Source organism: Paroedura picta, chromosome 5 (assembly GCF_049243985.1).
Source record: "Paroedura picta isolate Pp20150507F chromosome 5, Ppicta_v3.0, whole genome shotgun sequence".
Classification (NCBI taxonomy): domain Eukaryota; kingdom Metazoa; phylum Chordata; class Lepidosauria; order Squamata; family Gekkonidae; genus Paroedura; species Paroedura picta.
In genome coordinates this window covers 36076549-36094533 of record NC_135373.1, presented here as the reverse complement: position 1 = coordinate 36094533, position 17985 = coordinate 36076549, and the positions used below count along the sequence as shown (strand labels likewise).

At 45.6% G+C, this 17985-nt stretch overlaps 1 protein-coding gene across 4 annotated transcripts; it reads right to left on the bottom strand.

Moving 5' to 3' along the window:
* Nucleotides 1-1978: 1978 nt before the first annotated feature.
* On the bottom strand, nucleotides 1979-15513 carry RHBDL2 (rhomboid like 2). 4 transcript variants are annotated; one of them, XM_077337238.1, is made up of 8 exons: nucleotides 15384-15513; nucleotides 9935-10202; nucleotides 7701-7849; nucleotides 6507-6619; nucleotides 5123-5223; nucleotides 4250-4310; nucleotides 3283-3344; nucleotides 1979-2332 (listed from the first exon to the last, which is right to left on the bottom strand). In XM_077337238.1, the coding sequence occupies exons 2-8, from the start codon at nucleotides 10148-10150 to the stop codon at nucleotides 2150-2152; spliced, it is 885 nt and encodes a 294-aa protein (XP_077193353.1). In that variant the 5' UTR covers nucleotides 10151-10202; nucleotides 15384-15513; the 3' UTR covers nucleotides 1979-2149. The 4 variants fall into 4 exon arrangements, with proteins under 4 accessions (XP_077193353.1, XP_077193352.1, XP_077193355.1 ...); XM_077337237.1 differs by having other exon boundaries at nucleotides 9935-10199; XM_077337240.1 differs by lacking the exon at nucleotides 15384-15513 and adding an exon at nucleotides 15212-15234 and having other exon boundaries at nucleotides 9935-10199.
* Nucleotides 15514-17985: the final 2472 nt, after the last annotated feature.

Below are 17985 nucleotides of genomic sequence, written 5' to 3'. Positions count from 1 at the left end.
CAAAGAAGGGCAATGCCAAAGAATGTTCAAACTACCGCACCATTGCACTCATTTCTCATGCTAGCAAAGTTATGCTCAGAATCCTACAAGCTAGGCTCCAGCAATATGTGGACCGAGAACTTCCAGAAGTACAGGCAGGATTTCGAAGAGGTAGAGGAACTAGAGATCAAATTGCCAACATACGCTGGATCATGGAAAAAGCTAGGGAGTTCCAGAAGAACATCTACTTCTGCTTCATTGACTATGCTAAAGCCTTTGATTGTGTGGAGCACAACAAATTGTGGCAAGTTCTTAAAGAGATGGGAATGCCAGAGCATCTTATTTGTCTCTTGAGAAATTTATATGCAGGTCAAGAAGCAACAGTGAGAACTGAACATGGAATCACGGATTGGTTCAAAATTGAGAAAGGAGTTCGGCAAGGCTGTATACTGTCGCCTTGCCTATTTAACTTGTATGCGGAGCACATCATGAGAAAGGCGGGATTAGAGGAGTCACAAATTGGGATCAAGATTGCAGGGAGAAATATCAACAACCTCAGATATGCAGATGATACCACTCTAATGGCAGAAAGTGAAGAGGAACTAAAGAGCCTGTTGATGCGGGTGAAGGAGGAGAGTGCAAAAGTTGGCTTGAAACTCAACATCAAGAAAACAAAGATCATGGCAGCCGGCCCTCTCAATTCCTGGCAAATAGATGGGGAAGAAATGGAGATAGTGACAGATTTTATTTTCCTCGGCTCCAAGATCACTGCAGATGGGGACTGCAGCAAAGAAATTAAAAGACGCTTGCTCCTAGGGAGGAAAGCTATGGCAAATCTAGACAGCATCCTAAAAAGCAGAGACATCACCCTACCAACAAAAGTGCGTTTAGTCAAAGCTATGGTATTCCCAGTTGCAATGTATGGCTGCGAAAGTTGGACCATAAGGAAGGCCGAGCGTCAAAGAATTGAGGCTTTTGAACTCTGGTGCTGGAGAAGACTCTTGCGAGTCCCTTGGACTGCAAGGCGAACAAACCGGTCAGTCCTAGAGGAGATCAGCCCTGACTGCTCTTTAGAAGGCCAGATCCTGAAGATGAAACTCAAATACTTTGGCCACCTCATGAGAAGGAAGGACTCCCTGGAGAAGAGCCTAATGCTGGGAGTGATCGAGGGCAAAAGAAGAAGGGGACGACAGAGAATGAGGTGGATGGATGGAGTCACTGAAGCAGTAGGTGCAAACTTAAAAGGACTCCAGGGAATGGTAGAGGACAGGAAGGCCTGGAGGATCATTGTCCATGGGGTCGCGATGGGTCGGACACGACTTCGCACATAACAACAACAACAAATTACATCTGCACTTTTGAAATCAGCTTATTATATGGCTCTGACATGTTACAGTATGTGGATGTGTGGATGACTGTGTATCAGTCTTGGCTGATCTATGATCATAATAAAGATTGACTGGTATTGAGGAAGTAAGAGTTCACCTAACAACTAAGAGATCCAAACAGTTCCAAGAGGGAACTACAGATCTGAAGCGATACAAAGAAGAGGCATACAAAAATAAGAGAGGTACAAAACTAAAAGAGTAGGAAGAGCCATGTTTAGCTGCAGTCACAATACCAGAATTTCCAGCAGCAAGTAGGATGGCACACAATACTGATACAGAGTCAGATTCTTTTTTCTCCCTCTCCTGGTATTTTTTGCATCAGAAAAATGATCAAAATCGAGTTAAGTTTCCTTCTGATTGTAAGCAAGATGTCTGCATTAAGGGTTCTCTCACCCCCCAGATTAAAGAGCCTTTATTTCTGCAGCCCCTACTTTGCTCTCCCCACCTGGGTTTGGTAGAAAGAGGAGTAGGATATGGCAGGACCAATGGCTGACCCAGCCTTCCAAAAAGTTGAAATCCAGCACTGGGCACCACAGCCTCACCTCTGCCCTGCCAATGAATTACCGAACCAAACGATGAAAACTGCAAATAATTCCAAAAAACAATGGAAGTGAGAAATCCTTGCTGTTTAATATGGAAAAAGTACAAAAGGCATTTCCAGATAAAAAGAAATTAGTTTTAAAATAACATTGTTTAAAAACCAAAGCATTTAATTACAAATATTCAATACATTTAAAAATAGTGTATTCTCTACGGAAGGTTTGTGTATTGTTCTGTTTGGCCTACTGGTTTGCGGGTGAGAAAAACACATTAAAGAATACTGCAAACGCCACAAAGACCAAGTAAGCAATGATGGAGACCCAGAATCTTGGGTCTTTAATGAAATTGTGATCAAAAGAGCTGAATATGACATAACCTATTGACATCCCGGCAAGGCCACCTGCGATGTGAGCCACAAAGGAAACCTTAAGAGGGAAGGGGGGGGAGAGAAAACAGGGAAATTTAGCAAGAGTAGGACACACATCTTACAATCATTTATAAGAACTGTTGCTGCTGCAGCAGCATTAATGAACCTGCCTGCTAGAGCCATGCATTAAAGACAGCAGCCACCAGGTGCTGGTCCCCTTCCCATCCAAATGAGTCGTGTTCTAGAATTCACCATGCATTAACATTTGTGCAGACAGAAGGAAGAGGAACTCCCAAGAAAGACTTCAAAGCCAAAAAGGGAAACAAATCCAAGCTCAGGAAAGATCAGGAATTCAAGCAAAGATGTGTCCCCTCCTGCTTCTCCAATTCCCCCTCTCCCAGGTCAGTTGATGCCATCTATGACCAGGGCAAGATCCAAGCCTCTCAGCATTGTAATTGCTTCAGGCTGCACCTTTAAGCTCTGTTGTCTGCCTCACCTAAAATATGTTCATAAATCAAGGATCCCTTGTCCTTTGTGTTCCAACTCATGAAAAAAAAAGAATGGACAGATTTCCTGTCCAAACATTACAACCAGTAGAGGAAAACCCTGAGGAAGCAGAGTCTTCCCTTTCTGCACTTTATAATCTGCAACCAAAAAACAGTTGTCCAGAAAACCCATTTGTGTATCTCCCCCAACACACACATACTCAACAGTCTGAACAGTGAGAACTTGCCCTTTGGCTGCCTTTGCAGATTTCACATACCTGTCAGTTCTGAATACCAAACTGACCTCTGACTTTACGTGCCGAAGAGGGAAAAGCATGCTGCAGGAAAGAATGTCGCAGAGCGCATAAGGAATAATCCCAACCATGAAAGAAACATGCAGTGCTTCAGTACTGTAGTGATGATACTGCGCCAGTCTGGGTGCAAGGAAAGCAGAACAGCCAATTATTTATTGGCACCAAGAGAAGAACAGTCTAAGAGAATAAAGCTGAAAACCATTACTTACTAAAGGTGCATCCATGGGAGAAAAAAATCTTCTGTACAACGCAAATCCTATGTCTGTCCCAACTAGGAAATCAATATTAGCAGCCAGTTGTTAAATCCTCAAACATTTCAGTGCCCACTCACAGTCTACACCCTATATGGTTATAGTGCGCTACAGTCGGGGGTTTTTAAGGCAAAGTTTCATAGTTTTTACAGTGCACCCCCAAAAAGTAGTGCTCAGATTTCCACCCCCCTCAGAATCCCATCAACAAGCCCTGGACCTGTTTGTATTACGATTGTTTACTGTTATACTGTGTTGTGTTTGGTTGCAATTGTTGGTTATCGATGTACATGTTCTACAGACTGTTTTATGTATGGTTCTCTGTTATAATGTAAACCGCCCTGAGCCTCCGGGGAGGGCGGTATAGAAGTATGATAAATAAATAAATAAATAAATATGTGTTCAAGCCTAGTTTTAATAAGCATTTTACTAATGTATTCCCGTGGTGTTGCCCCAAATTTTCCAGTTTCCCCAAACCACCCAGTTTTTCCAGTGGAGTAAAACACTGGCTTAAAAGCTATTTCACTCATTGCAAAGATGCCCCCCCCAAACACACACATACACCATTTTCCATATTTTTCCCACTAGAAAAATTGACAGGGTTGTCCTCAGACATTTTTGTATTGCACCTTTTAAGTAAATAAGGCTTTGTCTGGAAAAAAATAAATCTAACTCCTTCTAAAAGAGAAGAAATATCGCACATATTTCAGTGCTCCCCATAATTTCCCACTTTTTTCAATGGGAAAAAAAATCTGCATCTCCATGAGACATCTCCATGAGACATCAAAATAAAAAAGTCTTCCAATGGCCAATTTAAAATGTACAGAGATGACTTGGCAGTTTATTTTGAGAAAGGGCATGGGGAGCGACAGACCAATTAAGTAAGCGGGTTTTATATCACACAGGCCGGAACACACCAGAAGCTTACCTATTAGGAAGATGACTAATAATCTGGCAACTCCAAACAGTGGAATCATTTCACGGAAGTTCTATAAAGATCAGAGGCATAAACAAACTTTCAAATAAATTGCCCAAATTATGAACTTTCTCTGCACTGCTCCAGATGTTACCCCACCCCCGAAGGTATCTTATGTAAGCAAAGGAAGAAGTTTTTGTAATGACACCTGGCAAACAAGTATTAGAGTTAAGGTATGTGTGTGTCAGTTTCGATGCATTATTCTCACATAGTAAGGAGAGTCACCATAGGGTTTTCAATCCAGGAACTGTTCTACCTTGTTTGTGATATTTTTCTCAGCAGTGTCACTTTGCAAAGAAATCACCCAAGAAGATATCTCAAACCTCCTCCAAATTTCCTAGGAGCTAGGCTTGTTTTAGAAGTCTAAGTAGGCCAGGTTATTCCGATCTTGTAAGAACTTGTCAACTAGGTATGGTAGTATTTGGATGGGAGACCACTAGGTTTATCAGCTCGGTGTATTGGTTAAGAGTGGTGGCCTCTAATCTGGAGAATCGGGTTTGATTCTCCACTCTTCCCCATGCAGCCAACAGGGTGACCTTGGACTAATCATAGTCCTATTAGAGCTGATCTCACAGAACAGTTTTGTCAAAGCTCTCTCAGCCCCACCTACTTCACAAGGTGTCTGTTGCAGGGACAGGAAGGTGATTTTAAGCTGCTTTGAGACTCCTTCGGTAGTGAAAAACAAGGTATAAAAACCAACTCTTCTTCTATGCAGAGGAAGGCAATGGTGAACCATCTGTGTTAATGTTTTGTTTTGAAGACCCATGGTCCTGGGGTCACCATGCATTGATTGCAAATTAATATTATTAAATCCCTTTTCCTTACCACTATAACATTCATGAAGTACCCTCCAATAAGAGCATAAACTCCTCCAGATGCTCCTACTAGACCATGGAGTGGATCACAGACTGAGCTTGCCAACGAACCTGAAACGGGGCAGGTCAAGAAGGGTTATAGTACATTTGTAGGACAACACTGCCCCCTAGCACTTGGCATGTCAAGGTTTTCTATGACTAACCAGGGCTGAATCTGCACGGAGTTTTTATTCCAATCCCAGGTCAATTCAGTCCCTGCGGTCTATACTGAATGCAATTTCCATTTTGATTTTGGGCAATATAAATTTTCCCTCTGCAACAAGCATGATTGATCCTGAGTGACCCTACCTTTTCCCGATATCATGGAGTGGATATAACCCTCAATATTTGAAAAATCGGGATGAATAAGCGTGCAGCTATCTGCTTTCCCTGAAATAACTTGCTGCCATGCCTCCAACACTATAGAAAAGCCCTGATTGGCCAGGGCATCAGTTCCTGGTTCCCAGGTTGCAAGGCTTCCCTTTAAGGGGAAGCCCTAACTTCTCTCAGCAGACATTTTCCTCTGGGATTTATTCCCCCTCCTCTGCTGTCTCCAATCCTCCTCCCACCCCCACCCCCACCCCCGTTCAAGAAAAGAAAGAGGCTCCTCCTGTGCTTGGTGCCTCCCCCCCCCCCCCGAGCTTCCCTAATCACGTGCAGAACACTTTCTATTTCATTGGGGGGGGGGGGGATAGACGAAGACCCGAGTTCAAATCAATCTGAATTCAGCAGGATCCACAACGGAATAAACAAAGTAAGTGCAGAATCAGTCCAGGTAATGACATCTCTGGCTTTAGGCGGGGGTAACAATCCCTTGCACTGCACTGTCAGTAGCAACAACAAACAAGCATGGATAACAATAATGGAAGTGAACTATATCATTCAAGAAGCCACCCCTGGAGTCCTAATATGCATGAACACTCAAGTTGGAAATTGTAACTGCTCTTCCCAGACACTCCATTTTCTATTACTTCTCTCATTTCCTCGACAGCCAGTTTGGTGTAGTGGTTAGGAGTGCGGACTTCGAATCTGGCACGCCGGGTTCGATTCTGCCCTCCCCCACATGCAGCCAGCAGGGTGACCTTGGGCTCGCCACGGCGCTGATAAAACTGTTCTGACAGAGCAGTGATATCAGGGCTCTCTCAGCCTCACCCACCTCACAGGGTGTCTGTTGTGAGGAGAGGAAAGGGACGGCGAATGTAAGCCACTTTGAGACTCCATTGGGTAGAGAAAAATGGCATATATATATATTTTATATTTTATATTTTTTAGATTTATATACCGCCCTCCCCAAAGGCTCAGGGGATATGAAACAACTCTTCTTCTTCTTCTTCTACTACTACTGCAATGCCTACCTGCAATCACTCCAGCTATGTACACCAGGCCAACTCTGAATCCTTTGTGAACCAGTTCAAGGGGGATTCCCAAGAAAAGCTGAAGGAAAAGGTTTCCTAAGATGTGCTGAATGCTGTCAAGAAAAAAGAAAACAAAATTTACAAGGATGAACTAGTCTTCACCATATGGAGAATCATCATCAGCACTCAGAATACCTATCTTCCACCTTTACAGTTCAGCAGTCTTGGCATATTTCGTACTAAGTATGCTTATTACATCCTGACAAGGATGGCCCAGGCTAGCTGCATTTCTTCAGATCTCAGAAGTTAAGTACGGTCAGCCGTGGTTAGTAGTTGGATGGGACACCACCAAGGAAGTCCAGAGTAGCTAGGCAATGACAAATCACCTGCAAGCATCTCTTGCATATGGAATAGCTATCTGTCCACTGCAACTTGACAACATTTCCTTACCATCTTACAGTTATTATTTCCTTCTTCCTGCTCTCCAAGCAGAGGCCCAGACAGAATTGAAAGCAAGCTCTCCAGCAGAGCAGATGTGAGAAACTTACCACTCTTTCAGCTCTGCGTTAAAGACTAACAGTTTTTCTTCCAGCATCAATCAGAACTCATTTCCTCAAACGTGTATTAGAAGGAAACGCATGATCCATCCTACTCCACATGGCAGATCACAGATCATTTATTAACCTTAATGGATCTGGATTGTACACCTTAAAACAGAGCATCACAAATCAAAGTCGTGGATTCATACCTTATGGCAGGGGCCAAACTGGCTCTCCAGAGGTCCATGGACTTATCTTCAGCAGATTGTTCTATCAGACTCCACTACATTTATGGTTTCCAGCAAAGCCAATAAATATTTATTTTATTTTGGAATTTATATTCCACCCTATCTTTGGAAACTCAGAATGGGTTACAATAACAAACTTACAATAATAAATTTCCAAACAGATATACATGGGAAGTTTGTGAAAATTCTGACAGAGCACACTTCTGATTCAGAAACCTGGTTCAAGCGCATTCAGAAATCCCTTTCTCTCCTTTATACCACCAGGGGTCACGTAGGAACTACAAATCCCATCATGCATAGCATCAAATACATTTCTCTGGCGCATATGAAATTTATTTATTTATTTGAAAAAAAGACACTCAAAATAATCACCGGCAACTTCAGCATAAGTGCAATTTGTGGCTCACCCAGCATGCACAAGCATGTAAGACAAGAATCTCCAAGCCTCTTTCCTCTTGTCGGGTCTGTATGTAAAAGGGCTGTCCCAGATGCTAGAATCAAGAGTCATCCACTGTTCCTGGGGCTTCCGAACAGCGTAATAGATGAAGGTAGTCAGCTAGACACAAAGAAGTTAAATAATTGTTGTTGGTTGGTTTTTTAACACCCCAGGATAGGACATCACATTTGGAAAAAGCAAAAGCATCTATTAAGTCTAAAGCATATTCAGTCAAGCGATCATACCCTTATTGGCATTCAGTACAGGAGATCAAGCCTAGAATCTCCGTAGACGTTAAGATGACTAAACTGAAGCTATTGAACTTTGGTCACATGATGGGAAGACAAGACTTATGGGAAAAGACAATAATGCTAGGAGAAGTTGAAGGCAACAGGATAAAAGGAAATGCCCAACAATGGATGGATTGACACACTAAAGGAAGTCACACACACATCAGTTTGCAAGACCAAGGCTATTAACAGGATGTTTTGGAGGTCATTAATTCATGGGGGTCGCAAGAAGTTCCTTGAGATGACATTTAGCATACACATATACACAAACACATACATTTCTATCAATGCTACAAATTGCAACAGCAAATAAATATGTTTTATAAGCAAAACATTAATTTTACTTATGTAGAAATCTGAAGACTTAGAAAGGGATTGTAATATATGAACCTAATTATTATTTTATTTATTTATTTAGATTTTTTATACCGCCCTTCCCTACAGCTGTGGTTCCCAACCTTTGGGGCACATTGACTCCCAAGTCCAAATAATTTGGTATGGTATGGTAATCCAATTATTTATTGTGACATGAATTTTGGAGCATAGATCTTTGGTATTTTAACTGCAAGTTTGCCTATTTTACAATAGTTACTTGAAGAATCCCCCCCATTAATGTGGTATTTGTTCAAATATTTATTGCACTTAAATGCTGACAAAGGGCAAGTGTTCAGAAGGAGTTTTATATTTCAAATGTATTCATTATCAGCAGCTTCTATGGTAATGGTCTTACATTGGCAGGGACTTGAACACAGTGGGAGGGGAAAACATGCAACAGGATCTTGCTGAGCCTTGAATACTACCAGACTTTGGAAGTTTTAAATTCAATCTAAAAAAATTACACCAGGAATAAATGCATAAGAAGAGATTGCAAAGGTACACATAGCAACGAGTAGTTAAAACATTCTTATGATGAGTATTTTATCTTGTGCAAGGAGATCACAGTAATCAACTAAACATAACATGAACCAAAAGTTTGTGAAGCACACTTCAGACATTAACCACAATGATTAATTAGAATATCTGGCCTAGGCTAACTTCATCTTGTTAGATCTCAGAAACTAAGCAGGGTTGGTCCTGGCTGGTACTTGGATAGAGACCACCAAGGAAGCTGAGGGTTGCTATGCAAATGCAGGCAGTGGTGAAGCATCTCTGTTCATCTCACCCCACGATGTTGCTATAAATGAGCTAAAGCTTGACATGGTCTAATCTAGCATGGTCTAATCTAATTGTTCCTGCATGCAGAAAAGGAAACAAGGATCCCAACACTCGGAAATGAGAACACCAGGGAGAGGGCTCTTCCCCTTAACATGGCAGATTTCTATGACGGGCAGTCTAACATGGAACAGCACTCAATCCTGTAATCAGCAACCTGAAGGATTCAAATCAGTAGCCGTGTTAGTCTGAAGTAGCACAATAAAATCAGAGTCCAGTAGCACCTTTCAGACCAACAAAGATTTATTCAAGGTGCGAGCTTTCTAATTTTCTATTGATTGCATCTGAGGAAGAGTGCTTGAACTCAAAAGCTCACGCCTTGAATAAATCTTTGTTGGTCTTAAAAGTGCTACTGGATTCTGAAGTGATGCATCTAATTTTAATTTTTTTTTATTTTACAAAACCCTATATCCTGCTTTTCTACCCTCACAAGGGCTACCAAAGCAGCTGACAAACTGAAACACACATAACATGTTTTAAAACAACCCCCCCCCAAAACCCCACAAATCTTCAAAACAAAACAAAACAAAAACCAAGAGCTAAAATCAATACAAATAAAAACAATTACATTTTTACCACTGCGTGGTACCCAACCCAACCACCTTCCGTCATATTCAGAGAGCTTTCTAAAAAAATAAATATGCAGTCATTTTCAATAGAAAATGAGAAATAAGAAAAAAAATGTTTCAGATGCATGCCTTACTTCAGCAAGGCTGATTGCGAGGATGAAAATGGGGGGTGGGATGCAGTTGGCTCTTTCGAGGTAGGTCCCTCTGGTGTCTTCCGGAAGCATCCATTTGGAAATGGTTTCGTGGAAGCTGTCGCAGCTGATGCAACCACCACGGCTTCTTTCGTTGTCTCTCTTCTCTTCCTCTGACGCTTCAGCGGCCCCCTCAGGGTTCATCCTCTCAAGCTCCATATTTGAGTTGAAGTTAAAAGTCCATATTTGAGGGAAGTCAGAAGTCAGCCTGCTTTTGACACACAAAGACATGAACAACACCTTTGTTCTGGAACCGAGAACACTGCCTTTTGCTCTCATCCACACATTGTCCCAACTGGGCAGGAGGGGTCCCCACTGTTCTTGTGCCCATGGGCACCTTTGGAATTCTGCCAAAGGACAGTAGATGCAATCACAAAATGGCTGCCAGAGGAGGCAGAGCCAGACACAAAATGGCTACCAGGTGAGTTGGAACTAACCACAGAATATCAGGGATCGAGGTTATGTAGTAATGGTAACATTCCAGAGATAAGCTCAGTTTAACAAGACTCCAAAATGCCCAGCCCAGTCCACTTCCTGGCAGCACTTGGCAGGTGCTCAGAAAGGTATCAGAAGGCACCATGGTACTAGGGTTGTCAGTTCTGGGTTCCAACATACCTGAGGATTTGAGGGAGGTGCCTGTTTGGGTATTTCTGATTTTTGGTCATCCTACCAAAATTTATTCCGAGTGCAAGCTTTCATAAAAGGTAAAGGTATCCCCTGTGCAAGCACCGGGTCATGTCTGAGCCTTGGGGTGACGCCCTCTAGCGTTTTATGGCAAACTCAATACGGGGTGGTTTGCCAGTGCCTTCCCCAGTCATTACCGTTTACCCCCCAGCAAGCTGGGTAATTTCACCGACCTCAGAAGTATGGAAGACTGAGTCAATCTTGAGCCGGCTGCTGGGATTGAACTCCCAACCTCATGGACAGAGCTTCAGATTGCATGTCTGCTGCCTTACCACTCTGCACCACAAGAGGCTCTGCAAGCTTTCATATGTCAACATTGATACTTCATGATCTTGGCTCACGCAAATTGATACTCAGAATAAATTCCACTCACCCTTGAAGCACCACTAGGCTCCTGGATTATATTGATTCATTTTAGCACTTCAGTGATTATTTTATTTATATAGGCTTTTATTCTGCCCTATCTCAACATTCAAAATCATATAAACAGAATAAAATAAATAAAACAAAAATAAAATTTAAGCCTGGTTAATTTTTTTGACTTAAAAATGCCTATATTGCCCATAAAACTCCTATCATGGAATTGGGGGGGGGGGATCATGGTGCAGCCTCCCTAAGGATATTAGTTTGGCAGGTGCAGGCAGAGATGTCAGTGAGATCAGATGTCAAATATCAGGCACCAACCAAAGGTCTGGCAGAATAGCTGTGTCTTGCAAATCCTGCAGAACTGCCTAAGGTCCCACAAGGCAATGATCTCACTTGCCAGAACGGCCTTGGCTCTGGTTGAGGCCAGTTTGAGCTCCTTATGGCCAGGGATCCTAAGTAGATTTCAGTCAGTAGACCTTAATGCCCTTTGGGAGACTTAAAGGGAGAGGCGGTCCCAAAGATACAAAGGTCTCAGACCGTTTCAGACTTTGAAGGTAAGAACCAGAACCTTGAATATGGATTGGTCCCCAATCTGGAGCCAGTGCAGTTGGGCAAGCACAGATAGTAGATGGGCTCTCCACAGGATCCTAGTATGGATACGTGCAGCTGCATTCTGGATCAGCTGAAGTTTCCAGATCAAAGGTTTCCAGATCAAAGGTAACTCACTGCATAGAGTGAGTTACAGTAGTCTAGTCTGGAGGTGTGTGAATCAGTGGCTAGGTTGGGTGCCAACAGATGCTGGCTGCCGTTCTTAGTGAAGATGGTAGAAAGCCTGGCATGCAGCAATTGTAACCTGGGCATCCATCGATAGTGAGGCATCCAGTGTTATACCCAGGCTATTGACGGTTGCTGAAGTTGTTAGTTGAACTCCAACAAGAGCTGGGAGTTGTAGCAGCGCATCTGGGGCTTGGCAGCCCATCCAGAGGACCTCCATCTTAGCAAGATTTAACTTCAGCTAACTCCATGTGTGACAGTCTGACACAGCCTCCAAACATCTGGCTGAGGATTCAGAGGGGTAGACAGATGGCCACCCATCAACAAGTACAGCTGAGTATCATAATGATGACAACCCCAGCCCAAAACTCCAGATTAGCTGGGCAATGAGCCGCATGTTGATGTTAAATAACACTGGATAGAGAATTACTCTCTGAAGAACCCCACATATCAGGACACGCTGCAGGGAGGTTCTCTCCCCGAGTATCACACTCTTTCTCTGACTTTGGAGAATAGATTTCAGCCATTAGAGGGCCTCTCCTTGAACCCCGCATCAACTAGGTACTGGGTTAATAAACCATGGTTGACTATCGAACACTGTTCTCAGGTCTAACAATGATAGCAGCTCCAACCTGCCTAGAGCCAGTTGCTTCCGGAGATCATCTGTAAAGGCAACCAGTGCCATCTCCACCCCTGGTTGCAATCCAGACTGGAATGTGTCAAGAGCTGATGTTTTTTCCAGGAAACTCTGGAACTGTTCTGCAACCACACACTCAAGCACCTTACGCTGGAATATCAAATGGGAAACTGGTCAGTAGCTGGATCCCAAGTTGGTTTCTTTACAAGTGGCCTAACCACAGCCTTCTTCAAACTCTCCAAGAAGGTCCCTGAAGTTAGGGACAAGTTGATGATCTCTCAGAGGGGGGCCTAGATCTCTTCATCACCCGCTTTCACTACCCATGAGGGACACAAATCTAGGGGGCACATGGTAGGCCAAACAGCTGCTTGAGTGCTGTCCACTCAGCCGAGGAGAGCAGACTGAAGCAGTCCAAAATAGGACTTTGAGATGGCCAATGGGTTTCCAGTTCCATTACTGTATTGAGGTTGGCAGAGTGACAAGATTGTCACTGCGAAAGAGCTGCCAAAAGCCTCACAGCTAACATCCAATTCTGCAATTTGGGATGGTTCTGCCACTAGGAATATCAAAGATCAACTTGTTCTAAATAATTGTGCTGGGTGTGAGTTAACAGAGGCAACAGAGGCCACAAAGTATTACTTTATTGTAGCCTTTACGGCCAACTCATGAACATTCATAAGTGTCTTATAAAATATTCTTGAAGTTTGATCATGAGTTTTCCACCTAACTTGCTCTAGCAAGTTTGATCATGAGTTTTCCACCTAACTTGCTCTAGCAAGTTTGATCATGAGTTTTCCACCTCAGCTCCCATTTCAATTCACGTAGCCCCAAGGTGTACCACGAAGTTAGCTTGGGGTGGGAGCTGAGAGGGCGCTGGGTAGCAATTTTGTCAGTGGCTTCAGAGAGGCAGCTATTCCCATCTTCTACCAGCTCGTCAATCAAGCTGCAAGGGCATCGGATCCTGCAAAGCATTCCAGAATCCTATTGGATCCATAAGTCTCCTTGGGCTAATACAAATCTGCTCTCCACCTATCCAGGAAGGAAGTGGTATACTAACCTGGGCCCTTCAGGCACCCTTGCAGAATGTACCGGACCCCCATATAGCCCTGCCCCAAAGATCATAGAGTTTGAAGGGACTATCTGGGTCATCTAGTCCAACCCCCTGCACTCTGCAGGACACTCACAATTAAATCCAGGGTGTGACATGTTTCATGTGCAGAACCAGTAACAAATTGGGTGTTGCCACGGCTGACACAAGTTCTGATGCCTGCAAGGAGTCAGCTTTCTCCGTGTGGACATTGAAGACCCCTAGAACAATCATCCACGTGGCCCACCCAGCCACCAGTTCCATGGGGTTCTGTATGGTATTGGCTGGTACATTAGGCAGTCGGTACACCAGCCAGATGGCTAAACTCTCTTCTGTGTCTCACACTCGGCCCACACATGCAACACCTGAGACTGCTGGGCGAGGAGTGCCCTAAAGGAGAAAGACTCGTAGATCAACATCACTCCCCCCTCCCCGCCGTCCACCTTTTGTCTGTGATTGGTGGAGTCAGTTCTTTCAAGGCAACCGTTTTGCTTTCCCTCGCCCAGATCTTGGTCAAGCATGCCAAGCCCATATCCTGCCCTGCTAATAAATCATGCACAAAAACAGTCTTATATTTTATGGATCTGGCACTGCACAACACCAATGTCAGAGAAAGGTCATTTTCCCTAATTCCACCACCTTCATATTTTGGGATGGGGCAAAGGGTAGAAGGGTGGGGGGTGAGCGTCTTCAAATCTCCCACCCCTTCTGGCTCCTTCCCACTGCTTGCAGAACCCATTTTTTACAAAAAAAAAATATGATATTTATATGCTTCATGGCTGTTTCTGTCTTGGCCCAGCTCTCAATGTGCCCAGGGAGAAACGGACCGCACCCTCAAGATGCGGCTTCACTGCACAACCAGGAAGTCAAGCTGGCTATAAATAGGATGTGGAAGGGCTCCCGGCTTCTACCGCGCTCCCACTAACAGGGGCCTGTCATTACCCTCCTCGCCAAGCTCCAGATGGGGCCTGGAGATGCCCCACAATCACAATTTATCTCCAAGCCACAAACATCACTTTCCCAGTAAGAAGTCGTAGAATTGCTGCCTTGGATGGTGGAATCAATGGCATTATACGTCCCTGAAATCCACCCCCTCCACAGAGCATTTCCAGAAATCTTCTAATTGAAGTTAGACAACCCTAGTGCAGGATTAGGGTTCCCAACCTCCAGGTCTTCCCTTGGGATCTGGAATTACAACTCGTATCCAGGCGACAGAGATGACTTCACCTTAAGAGCACCGCGGTTTTGAAAGGTAAACTTCTATAGCATTAGATCTCATTGGTCCCTCCCCAAACCTCGCCCTCTTTAGGCTCCACCCCCCTTCCAAAATCCCCAGATACTAACCAACACACAACTCAACTGTTACAGCAGCCTACCCATCCGAGACCAAACCTTTCTGCTCCCCCCACCCCGAAATCTCCGGCCATTTCCGACCCCTGAGGTCACAACCATCCCAGGCTTCGAGCCTCCAAATCTCCGCCCGGGGGTCGCCCCCGCACCCCCAAATGCCCCGCCCGTTTGCCCTTCGGCGCTGGCGACTTCGTAGGCAAAGCGGGCCGAGGGACGATGCCCTCTCCCGACGGGGCGGTCGGCCTGACCGGCGCAACGCAAGGAAAGGCGGCCAGCCCACAAGACACCCGAGGGCGCTCCGGCTGCGCGCCAAGGCACTCGCCGTGGAGCCGGCGGAAGAAGCTCTCCCCGCGGCAGGGGCTCCCGAAAGCAGCTTGCGCGACAGCTGCCGTCTGCGGATCGTAGTCCGACGCCTCCGCCGTCCCTGCAGGCCAGGCGGCACAAAAGCTCTCCCGCCCCGTCGGCAAAGAGGGACGTGGCGGCGGCAAACCCACCTGCGCTCCGGACTCAGCGTGGCGGCCGGAGCCGAGGAGCCAGCAGGGCACAGCGAAAGCGCGACGACGCCCCGCCTCCTCCTCCCCAAACCCCGCCGAGCCGAGCCCGCGCAGAGGAGCAGGAAGCGGCGGCCGCTCCCTCCAGCGCTGCCTCCCCCCCCCCCCGAGCCGCCCCTGCTCAGGATCTCGGCCTGCGCCTAGCGGCGGGGAGGCGAGACGAGGGAGTCGGGCGCACGGGCTTCTTCGCGTGGTGGCGGCCCTGGACGTCTCGCAGGAACCGGGCAGCGCTGTTGAGAAGGGGGCTTGTGCCGTAGCGGTAGGCGAGCAAAGTACGCGCGCCTCGGGCCTTGGCGAGCACGTGGGAAAAGCAAACCCGCGTGGGGACCAACCCGACGGACGCAATGAGCCTCGCGTGGAAAAAACCCCATTAACGTCTCCGTTTTATATGTAGCCTCCTTAGGTTAAGGGTGTGACTGGCCGTGGAGTTTGGGTTTGAACCAGTCGCTTCGCTTCCTGCTTGGTGCTGGGGGAGGACTGGACCCAGTGCTGCTGCGGGGACTATTAGTTTTGTGCACGCAACAGTTAATAAAGAGTCTGGAACGGTTTAGGACTGGAACTGGAACGTGTGCGTGGCTTCCAGTTTACCTGCGTCTTCCGATTTACAGCGACTCTGTGAATTAACGACCTCGTTAGCAGCCTTGCTCAGAGGAAAAAGGTTGGGTTTATACCCTGCTTTTCAGTGCTCGAAGGAATCTCGAAGTGGCTTACAATCGCCTTCCTTTCCCCACAACACACACCCTGTGAGGTTAGGTGGGGCTGAGAAAGCTCTGACAGAACTGGTCTTAACAGGACTTTGACTAGGCCAGGGGCACTCAGCTGGCTGCAAGTGGAAGAGCAGGGAATGAAACCTGGCTCTCCGGATTAGAATCAGTTGCTCTTAACCCCTACAGGAAGCAGGATTTTGCAGACTGAAGACCCTCGGCCTCACATAGCAAAACCCAGCATACTTGGGCATAGAATTTTTAATTGGCTAATAGTGTGTGTGTGTGTGTGGGGGGGATAATTCCAGTCCAGGTCATCTCAGTCCTACCCTACAATGACTCTTTGATCCAATCCCTCTGATGGTCTCTCCTCCCAGAGGTTTACCAAAGCCATAAACTTGTTAGAGTGAGTTTCTGATACTCCTTGTGCTTGTTTCAAATATGCGTTCATCCAAAATTCCACTAGGCCTGTGCCATGTCTAGGCCAGTGTAGCTCTTTCATGAACAGTAGACCTTTTATTTCCAACGTGTTTTAATACTCCCCCCCCCAAGCAGTGCAAATATGTTAGATTTAACATCTGCAAAAGACCGCTGCAAGCAGAGGCAGCTGGGTTTGTGCATTGAAAAACATCTTCAACAACTGAACCATGCTAGAACTCAATAGAAGAATCATGAGACTTTAAAGGGGGCATACAGGCCATCTAGTTCAACCCCCTGCCCCTTGCAGGATCAGCCGAAAGCATCCAGGATAAGGATCTGTCCAGCCACTGCCAGAAGAGCGATAGGGTTATGAGCGTTATGATAGTGGATCAGCGATAGGGCTGTGAGTGTCCTGCATAGTGCAGGGGGTTGGACTAGATCAGGGGTAGTCAACCTGTGGTCCTCCAGATGTCCATGGACTACAATTCCCATGAGCCCCTGCCAGCGTTTGCCAGTGAGGGGGGGGGCTCATCACCTCCTTCGGCAGCCTACCACACTGCAGAGCTACTCTGGCTGTGAAATTTCCCCCGATATTTAACGAGTACCATTCTACACATAATTTAAAGCCATTACTGCAGGTACCTATCCTCTGCTCCTATCCTTCCCTGCCCTGCCCTTCTCTCCAAGTGACCACCTTTCACATACTTAAAGAGCCATCATGTCCCCTGTCAACCTCTTTTCCAGGCTGAACATTCCCAAGTCCCTCAGCCTTTCCTCATAGGGCCTGGATCATCCCTGTCACTGTCCTCTGCACCCTCTCAATTTTGTCCATGTTCTTTTTGAAGTGAGGCCTCCAGAACTGCATAAAGTATTCCAGGTGCAGCCTGACCAATGTGGTATACAATATAGTTTGCAACAACTGCTTAGATCTGAAAATTCATCAACCCTTCACCCTGTATTCAATAACACAGCAATCTGAATATATCAGGCTAACCTGACCTTAATATTTGGACGGGAGACCAGCAGGTTGAGTGAAGCCAAGTGGTAAAACACTTCTGCTTATACCTTGGCCTTGGAAACCTTATCAGGTTATCCAGCAATGCAGCCCACCCAATGGGAGGGTATGTCCATTCCAGAATAAGCATACTTTGCTACCATTGCTGTCCCTAATGGTCCTCTCCCATTAAAAGAAAGTTTTGGAGGACTGTAAACTGCTTGGAGTCACTGTAGAGGAGAAAAGAGGGGTATAAATATTTATTTAAATGAATAAAATTATTAGCTTGGTCTTTTGTCTTGGTGTTAATCCGTTTGCTGCAGCCGTTCATCTCTGTTGCGCTGTGCCCTCATCCCTGCTCCAATCCGGACGGCCCAGGCTAGCTCCATCTTGTCAGATCGTACAAACTAAGCAGGGTCAGCTCTGG

Bases quoted from the DNA above. Each gene is read 5' to 3' on its own strand.
- RHBDL2 (XM_077337238.1), bottom strand. From the start codon at position 10,150: ATGGAGCTTGAGAGGATGAACCCTGAGGGGGCCGCTGAAGCGTCAGAG. The intron at 5,224-6,506 runs GTAGGCATTGCA...GCCCCGTTTCAG, and splicing joins CATAGCTGGAGTGATTGCAG to GTTCGTTGGCAAGCTCAGTC. The intron at 4,311-5,122 runs GTAAGGAAAAGG...TGATCTTTATAG, and splicing joins ACTTCATGAATGTTATAGTG to AACTTCCGTGAAATGATTCC.